At 39.1% G+C, this 13,545-nt stretch overlaps 1 protein-coding gene across 1 annotated transcript in view; it reads right to left on the bottom strand.

Moving 5' to 3' along the window:
* Nucleotides 1-13,545, bottom strand: part of calcrl2 (calcitonin receptor-like 2) — a 40,090-nt gene that overhangs the window by 13,253 nt on the left and 13,292 nt on the right. The window contains exons 2-3 of the mRNA XM_085260085.1: nucleotides 2,840-2,897; nucleotides 2,525-2,699 (exon numbers count right to left, since the gene is read on the bottom strand). Coding sequence (XP_085116211.1) covers nucleotides 2,525-2,699; nucleotides 2,840-2,897 — 233 coding nt within the window. The remainder of the gene's footprint in view (nucleotides 1-2,524; nucleotides 2,700-2,839; nucleotides 2,898-13,545) is intronic.

Genomic DNA, 13,545 nt, shown 5'->3' with positions numbered 1-13,545 from the left:
ATTAAATTAAAGGCAAAATTTGAGGGGGTAGGGAATAATAAGTGTAGACTTCTGCCTACTCCTTTTCAAACAAAAGAATGGAATGATATTTTGTAATGAATGTGAAGGCGCATGTTTGAAATAAAAATGAACTGAACTGAACTGAACTTCATTACAAACTCAATGGGGACATGGCAAACAACTCTAGAAGCCAACTTCAACTGCATAAGCCTTAAACCCCTTGGTGAGCAATGGCTATGGATACCGACTATGGAGTGGAGCAATTGACAGCCACCTCCTCTACATGGATGACATCGAGCTATATGCCAAGAGTGAATGAGACATCGATTCACCAATCCGCACCACTAGGATCTACAGCAGTGACATCGGAATGTCATTCGGATTGGAAAAAGTTGAATAGTAACAAAGAGAGCGAAGGTAGTCAGAAAAGAGGGGATCAAACTACCAGAAATGAATTCTACAGGCAGCAGAAACCCAAGAAAGAAAAAGAGCAAGGAGAAGAATCATCATGGTAGGACAGGCCCCTTCATGGTATGTATGAAGGCAGATTGAGGAAATTGTATCAGTGGCTGGACAAAGTTGGACTGAAAGACAATACAGAGGCCCTAATCATGGCACCACAAGAAATAGGTCTTAGCACGAGCTCAATAGAAGCAGGGTTCTACCACACCAAGCAAGATCCCAGGTGCAGGCTGTGCAAAGATTCCCTGGGATACATGGAACAACATAAACAAGTGGCCAGCATATACACAGAAACATCCGTGCTGACTATGGCCTGGAAGTCCCACGGTCAAAATGGGACATGGTTCCTAGGGTGGTTGAGAATGACCAAGCTAAGTTCCTGTGGGACTTCCAGATACAGACAGACAAACTGGTGATAGCTAACCAGCCAGACATGGTAGTGGTGGACAAGCAGAGGAAGATGGCTGTAGTGATAGATGTAGCTATACTGAGTAATAGCGACATCAGGACGAAGGAACACAAGAAGCTTGAGAAGTAGGGCTGAGAGAAGAGCTCAAGAAGATGTTAAGGGTGAAGGCAATAGCTGTTCCGTTGGTAATCAGAGCACTGAGTGCAGTGCCCTTGAAGCTTGGCAAGTGCCACCAGTAGATCCCAGACATCCAAGATTTCTGTCCAGAAGAGCGCAGTCCAAGGAACAGCAAAGATACAGCTAAAAGAACACCCGGAGGGGCGAGAGGCACCCTAAAGTGATTATACACCAACTGCTCATTTTGAATTTATTTTATCATCCACAGGCAACCCTTTAAATTATTATTACTATTTATATAGATTTTCCATTCATTATAAATAGTGTGTTACTCTTATATAGAGAGTGTAACCACAGCTGGGCTACACAAAGCTTCTCAACAATACTCGGAAATTCGCTTATACCAGGTCCCACAGAGGCATGCTGGGAATTGAAACACACAATAACATTTCAAAGGCAGTGAAGTACTGAATGGGAGTAACAGGCACTGGGGAAATACAAAGGGCAAGTTTCCTTTCTTTCTGACTCACTTCCTCTCTCTCTCTCTTCCTCTCTCTCTCTGTCCCTCTCTCTTTCTCTTTTCCAAGGAATGTGCACACACCAAATAGGAAGGACTGCCAGTAATACACCTCACTTCCTTACTATTCAACTGCTATCAGTTACTTAATATGTTATATGTTGCTTTACGATATATATACACTACTGTGCTGTAAACAAAATGCTGTAAACAAAGAGTGCTTTCAGAAAAAGAAATGATTGTTTATTGGCCCCAAATGTATTCTGCAGCAGGATAATGACCCCAAACACACAGCCAAAGTCATTAAGAACTCTCTTCAGCGTAAAGAAGAACAAGAAGTACTGGAAGTGATGCTATGGCCCCCACAGATCCCTAATATCAACATCATCAAGTGCCTTTATGTATTTTTACTTGATAAACAGAAAATACAGCAACTGCTTTATCACACAGAGAGGTCTACACAATAGCAATGGACTCCTTTACTGCCCCCGAAAGGTGGAGGATGGAAAATATCCAGACTTTTGTTGATGGTGGTTCAGGGGTTTATTTCAAGCCAATTTCACATTCTAAAACAACTTAGTGGGTTAGCGGTAAACAACCCCACCTCCTGTGTATGCTTGCTCTACGGAGCTTTTAAATGCCATTGCTACCAACATTTAAAGTCTTCCGATATAGGTGAGGAATTTGAGGAGTTTTTCTTCTGCCTTGGTGAGATCATGAGTTAAAGTTTTATTTTCCCTTTCCTCTTCATTTACTAGTAATGCAACAAGTCATCTGTTCTAGCACTGGCTCTGATATAATTATGTGGAATGTTTTCCAAACACAATGAAAATAGATGAATTTTTATTAATTAATTTTATTAATTAATTGTTTCATGCATACTGTGCATGTTTATATTTGCAGAAGAAACGATTTCAATGCTTCTTTAATACTGCAGCATCCTCCATCTACCAGGAATAATATACTTAAAAGAAATTCATCCAGCTGGGATGGAACAATGGGTAAAGTGTTATCATCACCTTCTTCTGTTACTGGATCGTGGATTATTTTCAAGTAGCATTCAAACTGAGCAGCCAGGATCTGCCGTCTCGACTGTCCAAGTAAGTCGGCCAAATCCATGTTAGTAAAATTCTCCTGCCGTGGCATTGTTTTTTCAGTGACTGCCAGGGACTCCATATCCTGACAGTGGGCCACCTGGGCAAGGTAGTCATCAAAAACAAAGAGTATGTTAGAGATACTACAAATCTACGTCCTCTAATTTAATCAAAGCACATTCTGGCTTTGACATAAAGCATTAGACACTTAAATAGCTAATGGGTGAAAGGAGTACTCACCTCTGTGAAGAGTGCCAGTGCAACCAGCAGGGAGAGTGTTAGGGTTTTCCACATTTCTCTAAAAGGAAAAGAAGAACATGAACAATGTAACTGTGAAACATCTGTACGCTAAGTCTCCCACCATATGTACATGTGAAGTGGCTTCAGCTGCATCATTCAAGTACGACATAAAACCACCACTAGCATGCATGAAATCAAGCGCTCCGCATAGCGTCACTGTTGCAGGCCGAACCCAAATGCCTCTGTGTGAACGCACAGTTTTTATAAGCACATTCGTGTATGTTTATTCGCTGTTTGTGTATCTTCTCATTTATCAGCAAAGGAAGTTCATGCTCCCGCAGTCATTTCTCTCTACTGTCCACTCAGGGTCACAGAAACAGATGTGTGTTTATTGTTATTTTGGGGCAAAAGAGCAGCGAGTTCCCTTTAGCTTTTCATCTTTAATGAGCCAGCCAGTTACAGAGTCTCTAACAACAAATACACAGTCAGTGCTTTAATTCTGTTGTTCTCGCTCTCTATAGTCAGACTTTGTTTCGGGGATTTGCTCAATGCAAAAATCTACAGCTGCATATTCTGTTTAATTTTTCCTTGAAGAAAAATGTATTGTGAAACGGAGGCATCTACATTTTTTTTAAGATTTCAAATGATTAAAGTCAAACACAACTGATAAAATAGCAACATTTTATCAACATGGTTACAAAAACATTTTGCCAGATGTGAAAGGGATATAAACTGAAGAGTGTATGAGAAAAATATCTGAAAAAGCAATAAGAGTTCGCATTATCGTCAATAAATTCTCTGTAGGGGACAGAGTAATGAAAGCATTTTGACAGATGCGAATAAGAGAGATAGAAAAGCAAAAGGGGAAAGAAATGTGTGGAAATGTTGTGAGTCAGCGGTGTTGTTTCTCTAAATATTCAGTTTTATAATTATTTTTGTGTGTGTAAAAGAGCCTGGAGAGAAGAGCTCTCAGAATACAGGCAGACTTGATTTCATCATCCAAAATCTTCTGCGTGACTGGATCATTTTTTTCTCCACTCAATCCAACATATAAGATGAAAACGTTTAAGTTTACAACTGAAATATTCTTGTTTGATGCTTTTGTCTCTGTTGCTTATTTACTCATTGTGACAATAGAATATATTAAAAATAGTTTTGTAACTCTCGTGAAAATTTAGTTCTCTTATTTTTAATTGAACATACACTGGTGATGAAAAGAAAGAAACAAACACTGAACGGTGTAGGTGAGGACAGTAAGCAGGCTTGGTAGACAGATTAACAAATAACAGGACCCATCAAACGCTTAGTTATTCAAATAATTAAACATTTAAGAAAACATGCTTAAAATATAAACTTAATGTATTTCAATTAAGTAAATTTAATTTGACCAGATTCCATTAAATGTAACATTTTATATTCTACACAAGTAAAATTACCATATAATAAAATGAAGTTAAGTCAGCATTATCGACATCAATATTTTTTTAGTGTACTAAAAATAAACTAAAATAACAGAGAAAATTAAATGTATGCTGATTTCTTCACAGATTACAGCTTGTTCAAAATGCTTCTATCACTCCAGTTCTTGCTGACTTGCATTGGCTACCCATCAAATATTGTATTGATTTTAAAATCTTGTTGCTAATAAATAATATTGCGCCTAGCTATCTCACTGACCTTCTCAGCCTGTACACTCCTAGTCGAGCGTTAAGATCATCAGGTCAGTTACTCTTGGTGCAGCCTAGGTCTCGACTGAGGACCAGAAGACGATCGTGCCTTTGTCTCAGCTGCACCTAACCTCTGGAACAGCCTTCCTGCTACTACTATTCGTGCCTCGGACTCTATCCAATCTTTCACATTACGGTTGAAAACTTACCTATTTAATCTGGCATTCCCAACTAGCTAGTGCCCTCATCTCATCTATTTTAATCGTATTATTATATCTTTGTTTAGCCTCTTAGCTGATATTATATTTGTATGAATTGACCCTCCGAATTGAGGTCTGATACCTACTTTATTTAGCCCACACTTCTGGTCTAATTAGTGCTTCCCATCTGTTAGTGTTAGTGCTAGTGCTTGTTTTGTATTTTGGTAATGCCTTTTATATAAATTTATTTTGATCTATTGTAATATTGTGAAGCACTTTTCAAGCCTTTGGTTTTAAACGTGCTATTTAAATAAAGTTGTATTGTATTCTTATAAGTCTGGACACAGACTGGATGTCATGTTGTATTGCGTAAAACAGCTTAAACTACACTTATTATAATTAAAATATCAGTTCGCCAATGTTAAAGGTTAAAGTCAAGTGCTTCTCAAATGCTCATGAGTCAGTCGCAAGCATACAAAAATGACTTGTAACTAGGTTTGAAGTGAAGGCAACACACAGGAAATGTCCCAAGCTCATTACAGCAAAGCTTGCCTGCAAGATTCTTTCCGAACTGCTTGCTTCTGCAGTTTTCCTCCACCAACCCAGAGAAAGTTTTGGTATTGCTGAGTCTGCTAAGATCAAGTGCAACCACGGATTACTTTAGATTGTTTAACCACAGCTTTTTCCCCCAGCTGAGGAGTATTTCAAATCGACTGCAGCACAGGGGGAATTTAATGTGAATATTGATCTTTAAGTAACTTACAGAAGTAAAAAAGTCACTTGTGTTTTTGCATTCTTTATATTAAGAATCATCAACTATTATCTTTACTACTACCATGTGCAAATAGGTTTCTGATTTGGTCTTTTAATGCCATCCTACCAGCGAACAACATCGTAGCCACAGGCTATTGTAGCCTGCCCTTACTTTTTTTTTCTTCGCATCACAAACTGTGCTGTGACAGTTTTTCCCATGAACTTCAGTTCTGAGTTTCCGTCAGTGACAATGATGACACGCACAAACACACACAAATATTTATAATTATGATTCAATCCATCAAGAACCAAACAATGATTGCCCCTCTTTCTGTTTTGTACACAGTTGCCTCTCGTAATGTATTGTTCCCCATCAGAACATTGTTAACCCAAGGACACGCACCCGCACATATCATAATGCCTTGGCAAGTGCTCGCTATGTGCCATTGTCACCAATAAACACTGCTTGCAATCTATCTGTGAATTGTAGCCAAGTGGTTTGGATTGTCTTTGTTTTGCGGTAACAAACTGAGATGCTATTGCTGATTCGTCACTTCCTTTGTCCCTGTGGTTTTATTGTCTTTTATTTTCTCTTAGGCCGTCACCTCTCAATTTGAACTTAGGTGATGCAGATGCATGCTGATTTGACTGTGCCCAGAGAATTGTGTGTCCTATATTCAGCCAGACACATTAAGACGCACACATACAATAAAGCCAACACCCTTTCCGCTTGATCTCTTTCTTTTTCTCTTACTGCTGCTCTTGAAGACTCTTCCTCTCAAACTATTTTTTGTCCTCTGGTTTTTCTCATCCTACACTGCTTCCTGTCAGCATTTATCTCAGTCATACCGGTTCATCTGGTGAGAACAAAAGCCCGAAAATCACTGACATACTGACATGTCAGTGAGACTGAAGAATATTGTGACTGCTTTTCTTTTACGGCTATGAAAAAAAGCTGGGAATCACTGCTGACCAGTGTTTGAACTCAGAGATTCAAACAGTGTTTAAAAAAGAAAAGTCGTACTGAGTGCAGACATAAAAAAACACATCACTTTGACAAAGCATCAGCACATGCAGCTTACAATAACCTGGTTCATGAAGAAAACAATGAGTCTTTATACTGTAGCTCTGAGCACCATTACAGCAGGCCAGCTGGGACAGTATCACTAATACTGTGTAAAATAACAACAATAACATAAGTTTCCCCCCTAATTTAGTTAACCTTTCCACACCATTATATTAAGAAATTTTACTTTATAAGTCACTATGCTGTCAATCTCCAAACAATCTCCAAATTTTGACCATGTTTATTAAAAGTCCCAGCACCGTCTGCAGTACATGTAGCAGAGTAGCATAACAGCTGAGCAGACACTGATGTGGGTCAAGTCCCTGTGCTTTTCTTGTGTTGCATGGCTTACTTGGATAGATATTTATATTGCACTAGTCTACACTTACCCAGCGCTCAAATATTTACACTGTAAAACCAAAAGATCCACACACATACACGGAGCAGTTTCTATGCCCTTTTGGTGCATTTTGTCCAGCACACGCGCACTCATTGCCACTACATGGTGGTTCAGTAACTTGCCCTGATTAGTAGACCTAAGACACGGCTTTGGTTTTAATCAGCTGTGCTGTGATTTACCACCATATTTATACTTGAATGATCAGTTTTCCACAGATGAGGTTTTTTTCTTATAAAAAATAATTAAAAGTCTGTTAAGGCATTCTTGTGGTTCCTTGACTTTCCAAAATTAAAGCCTTCATCTGTCAGGCTCCTCACCTGTGAAATCAACCCTCAGTTTGACTTCAGGAAGCAGACATCCTCTCTACTTTTCTGCTCATACACTACTTATCCTTTTCTTTTCTCTTTCCTCTCAAACCCAACAGATCGTGGTAAAAGACGCCCGCCTCTCTGACCTTGATTGTGCTTGAGGTTTCTTCCTGTTAAAAGGGAGCTTTTAATTTCCACCGTCACCTACTGTTTTCTCACAGGTTATCATTTCCCCATTGATACTGTACGTCTTTACCCTACAGTATAAATTGCCTTAAGGTGTTGTTGTTGTGAGCTGGGGCTAAACAAATAAACCTGAATTAAATTAAATACTTTAAAGATTAGGTTTCAAAGTTTATTTTTTATCGGGCAGATCCCTCCTCAGATTAGGTCATCTACCCAACTACCAATCTTGAATTCCCAACTTTAAACATTCTTCTTCTCATTTCCCAGCTTCAGGCCAGCTTCTGTTTTATTTTCCCCACTGTGTCTCTTTTTCTTTTACTATCTTCATTTTTAGTATTTATGAAAGTTGCTATGAATTTATTTTTATTATTATTTTTTTATCCTTCATTTGTATTGTTTTCTTTTTTGATTGATTGATTGATTTTGATTTTACTGTTGTGCAGCATTTTGGTCAATGTCTGTTGTTTAAATGTGCTGTAGAAATAAACTAACTTGACTTGACTTTTTGATAAAGCTTACTGTTACTGTGGATCACGTGATCCACTAGCTGCTCACATTACAGTCCTCCATGAGGCTGATCCTGATCTTGGAAAAACTTCCTTCCAGGCTGATGATCCTGGAATAATGACCTTTTAACTGGAAGTGTCTTCCTGTTAAAAAGGAAGGCTTGCTCCACATAGTGCTTGCTCATAAGGGATTATTTGAATGTTGGGGTCTTCTCTCCAATATCATATCTCAATAAAACTGAATTTAATTGGAATTAGATTGACATGTATATGATTATTGAACTAGTGACAAAAGCACTAAAAGCACTATTTTAAATTTTTAATTTTAAAATAAAAATAAAAACATTAGCAAAATTACATAACAGCAACTAAACTTCAGTATAGGTCAGGCTTTTTCCAATAGCTCAGTGCATTCCTTTAATAGAGTTCTTTATTTCTTTCTTTCTTTCTTTCTTTCTTTCTTTCTTTCTTTCTTTCTTTCTTTCTTTCTTTCTTTCTTTCTTTCTTTCTTTCTTTCTTTCTTTCTTTCTTTCTTTCTTTCTTTCCCTAGTGAGATGTTTAGATGGTCTGACAGCGGTCACTGTCAAACTGGTATGCATTGCTTGCTTGTCTGGTAACAGCTGTAAAAACAAATCAAGGCCACCAGTTCACCACATGTAGCAGCCTCACACTAGTAATAATGCAGGAGTAACAGCAGAGAGTCATCACCTATTGGAAGTGCTAATAACAGGAAATACTAACATGAGTCCAAACACGTGTCAGATGCTGTAGCCTTTCTTGGCAACCACAGAACTCAAGGTGATGTTTTCAGTGGATGGCGAGGTTTCACTCACAGACCTCGCAACATATGCGCAGCAGTTTGAAGTAATTAGGCCAAACTGCTACTTCACAAGTGATTTTGGCAAATGAATTCTGATTAAGATAAACTGTCAGACTCTAAAAGAAGGAGCGACCTAACAATAAAACCTAACACGTTTTATGGAAAAGAAAATGAAGAAACATACCAGGATCCTGATGTTCTGAGGTCATAAAATGCTTTAAAAAAAGGATCAGTCATCTGTGGTATTGTGAGAAGCCTTTATTGCTAAAGACTTTTTCTCTCCTTAAACAGAATTGTTTCTCATTATTTTTGTTAAACCAAAGTGACTCTAATAAATCGTCCCTTTCCCTCTTTCTGGAAGGCAGAACATAAATATGTCTACATCTGAAAAAGTACAAACTGTACCTCTTGATAGTTCATGAGAAACAGAAACATGGGAGTCTGACTGGAGTGGCCCGTATTAAGCAAAAAGTCAGAGAAAAATATTGATAATGTAGAGATAGCTTAACAATAACAACAACCGTGCTATGTTTCTTTGGCCTGTGTTCCACCCTTTCATTTCCTTCCAGTGTTTGAATATCACCACACTGGAATGTTTTTGCACAAAATACACAAGAAGAACAATCCTGCCCACAAGAAAACCACCACCCTGTAGCTTTAACACTTCTTGTAATGAGGAGCTTTGAAATGGTTGCTGTTCTTCAGATACAGCAGGCATCAAAACCACATCAACATACTGAAGATTGTGGCCCACATAAAGGACCCCTTGAGCTCTCCTGCATTATCCAGGGCCCAGGGGAGAAAAAGCTTGACCTTGGCGCTTCTAAAACCAATACAATTGTTGTAGAGTTCCATTTTTGAAGGAATGGATTACACCTTAAATCGGTGAGGTCATCTTTGCAAAAAAAGCCAAGAGTGCCTACATTTTCTGGGGGTGAAAAATGTAAAAATATACAGTCATCGAAAGAATTCTGCAGGTCTTTTGTAAGAGCATCAGTGATAGCTTGATTTGTAGCTATGACGAACATTGGCACAATCCCGAAGAACATTTGGATCAGGAATACAATAATCGTACTAGATCGGGAATCACGAAACACTTACAGGAACAAACTACAGTTAAATGGGTTAAATGAATCAGGACACAACACACTATCTACAGGATCAGTACACAATTTCTCCAGCTGGACATAACCATAGCAAATTTCCCATCAACCTCCTGGTACTTGGACTGGTACTTATACGTTAGAAAGGACTATATCCAGTCCATTTACTAATACTAGTCCATTTACGATTTATCCTTTGCCTTTTGGACACACACTGTTTTATATTTATCTTGAACTATGTCTATCCAGCTAATATTATTATATTTCATTTAGTTATTTCATTTACATGACCATTTTAATTTGAACAGTATATTTAGTTTTATAGTCTCACAGTTCTTAAACCTGGCTCCTATTTTATCTTTCAGTGTGAACGGACGCTCTTTTCCAAAAATGAGACGAATCAAGTCAATTCCATCTGAATCGAGCTATTTACTGACAAGCTCCCTAAACGGCTACTTTTTCTCAAACTGCCTTTTTCTTTAAATCAGTTGTGACGTCCTATAGTTTCCACAATGCCAGTTTGACAGCATTCAAAGAGTGGTCATTTCCATCATGAAGTTACATGTGCAACATGTGTAGGCAGGAGAAGCAGTGGTGATGTTATCAGCAGAAGATACAAGAAGACTTCCAATTAGGGGGGAACTACGAGAGACACAGCATGTCTCATAACATCACTGCATTCCGGTCTTTTGAGGTAACTGTTTCTGAGAAATAGTGTTTCTGTAGTGTGGTCAGTATGTCCTGTATAGCACTGTTTTCCCTGTTTTACTGTGTTTGCTAAAATCCCCTATTGTAGAGTAAGAGTTTAGATCTTCCCCAGTCCTTACTGAATAGATTTAATTCATTATTAAATCTAGTTCTTCATGATCAGTGATATTGTAGCAAAATATATTCAATTCAGTTCAGTTTTATTTATATACAGGGAGTGCAGAATTATTAGGCAAATGAGTATTTTGTCCACATCATCCTCTTCATGCATGTTGTCTTACTCCAAGCTGTATAGGCTCGAAAGCCTACTACCAATTAAGCATATTAGGTGATGTGCATCTCTGTAATGAGAAGGGGTGTGGTCTAATGACATCAACACCCTATATCAGGTGTGCATAATTATTAGGCAACGTCCTTTCCTTTGGCAAAATGGGTCAAAAGAAGGACTTGACAGGCTCAGGAAAGTCAAAAATAGTGAGATATCTTGCAGAGGGATGCAGCAGTCTCAAAATTGCAAAGCTTCTGAAGCGTGATCATCGAACAATCAAGCGTTTCATTCAAAATAGTCAACAGGGTCGCAAGAAGCGTGTGGAAAAACCAAGGCGCAAAATAACTGCCCATGAACTGAGAAAATTCAAGCGTGCAGCTGCCAAGATGCCACTTGCCACCAGTTTGGCCATATTTCAGAGCTGCAACATCACTGGAGTGCCCAAAAGCACAAGGTGTGCAATACTCAGAGACATGGCCAAGGTAAGAAAGGCTGAAAGACGACCACCACTGAACAAGACACAAGCTGAAACGTCAAGACGGGGCCAAGAAATATCTCAAGACTGATTTTTCTACGGTTTTATGGACTGATGAAATGAGAGTGAGTCTTGATGGGCCAGATGGATGGGCCCGTGGCTGGATTGGTAAAGGGCAGAGAGCTCCAGTCCGACTCAGACGCCAGCAAGGTGGAGGTGGAGTACTGGTTTGGGCTGGTATCATCAAAGATGAGCTTGTGGGGCCTTTTCGGGTTGAGGATGGAGTCAAGCTCAACTCCCAGTCCTACTGCCAGTTTCTGGAAGACACCTTCTTCAAGCAGTGGTACAGGAAGAAGTCTGCATCCTTCAAGAAAAACATGATTTTCATGCAGGACAATGCTCCATTACACGCGTCCAAGTACTCCACAGCGTGGCTGGCAAGAAAGGGTATAAAAGAAGAAAAACTAATGACATGGCCTCCTTGTTCACCTGATCTGAACCCCATTGAGAACCTGTGGTCCATCATCAAATGTGAGATTTACAAGGAGGGAAAACAGTACACCTCTCTGAACAGTGTCTGGGAGGCTGTGGTTGCTGCTGCACGCAATGTTGATGGTGAACAGATCAAAACACTGACAGAATCCATGGATGGCAGGCTTTTGAGTGTCCTTGCAAAGAAAGGTGGCTATATTGGTCGCTGATTTGTTTTTGTTTTGTTTTTGAATGTCAGAAATGTATATTTGTGAATGTGGAGATGTTATATTGGTTTCACTGGTAAAAATAAATAATTGAAATGGGTATATATTTGTTTTTTGTTAAGTTGCCTAATAATTATGCACAGTAATAGTCACCTGCACACACAGATATCCCCCTAAAATAGCTCAAACTAAAAACAAACTACAAACTACTTCCAAAAACATTCAGCTTTGATATTAATGAGTTTTTTGGGTTCATTGAGAACATGGTTGTTGTTCAATAATAAAATTATTCCTCAAAAATACAACTTGCCTAATAATTCTGCACTCCCTGTACCTACAGCATGTTCTAATCGCTCTAATAGGATATTATGGTCAACAGTATCGAATGCTGCACTAAGGTCTAGCAGGACAAGCACAGAGATGAGTCCACTGTCAGAGGCCATAAGAAGATCATTTGTAACCTTCACTAAAGCTGTTTCTGTGCTGTGATGAACTCTGAAACCTGACTGAAACTCTTCAAATAAACCATTCCTCTGCAGATGATCTGTTAGCTGTTTGACAACTACTCTTTCAAGGATAAGTGCTGTTCACTAAAGGAAAAATATTGTTTCATTTTTTTCACAAAAAAATGTGAGCAGTTTAACACTTTGTTTAGACAATATCAGCTATTCTTTGACCATTGAGCCAAACAGTCAAACAGTTGTGGCTTTAGATATCCCCCTAAAATAGCTAAAACTAAAAACAAACTAAAAACTACTTCCAGAAACATTCAGCTTTGATATTAATGAGTTTTTTGGGTTCATTGAGAACATGGTTGTTGTTCAATAATAAAATTATTCCTCAAAAATACAACTTGCCTAATAATTCTGCACTCCCTGTAGTGCCAAAACACAACGCCAGTCACCTCTACCCACATAGCAAGCAGGTCTGGCCTGGATCTGGTATCAAGCCGGCACTGCTGGTTGACTTCTGGCATGATAAGACGTATGTCATCCAGATATGGGCCAGGTTTGGCAATGATGCCACTGTTTATGCGATGGCATGCCACATCTGGCCCGATTGTGGTTTGGTGTATGTGGCCCAGGCCCATAGAAAATAGGTCTTCCCTGGATCCGGCATCAAGCTGGCACTTCTGACTGACTGGTGTCATGGCAGGGTGTATGTCAACCAGATGTGGGCCAGGTCTGGCAATGATGGCACTATTTATCTTCCTATTTTCCTATTTTAGTCAGAAGACCTAAATGCCATGTTGCAATACTATACTGCTATGGTAGCCAACGTTTCAAATGCAGATTTGACAAGTTTGTGAGTGTACACTATATCCCAAACCTAGTGACGGTTTACTCTCTGCACCAGTGGGTGGCTGTAGCTCAGGAGGTAGAGCAGGCCACCTACTGATCGGAAGGTTAGTGGTTTGATCCCTGGCTCCTCTAGTCTGCAAGTCTGTGTATGAATATAGTTAGAAAGCACTCAGTCTAGAGAAAGTGGGAGAATGTGGAATGTTGTATAGAGTACTTTGAGTAATCTGGGAGAGTAGAAGAGCGCTAT

Source organism: Mchenga conophoros, linkage group LG20, assembly GCF_057382185.1.
Source record: "Mchenga conophoros isolate Kocher_MC1m ecotype Shallow Benthic linkage group LG20, M_conophoros_male_GT1.1, whole genome shotgun sequence".
In the NCBI taxonomy this organism is placed as follows: Eukaryota; Metazoa; Chordata; class Actinopteri; order Cichliformes; family Cichlidae; genus Mchenga; species Mchenga conophoros.
Note: the sequence above shows the minus strand (reverse complement) of the source record. Positions and strands in the feature narration are given on the sequence as shown.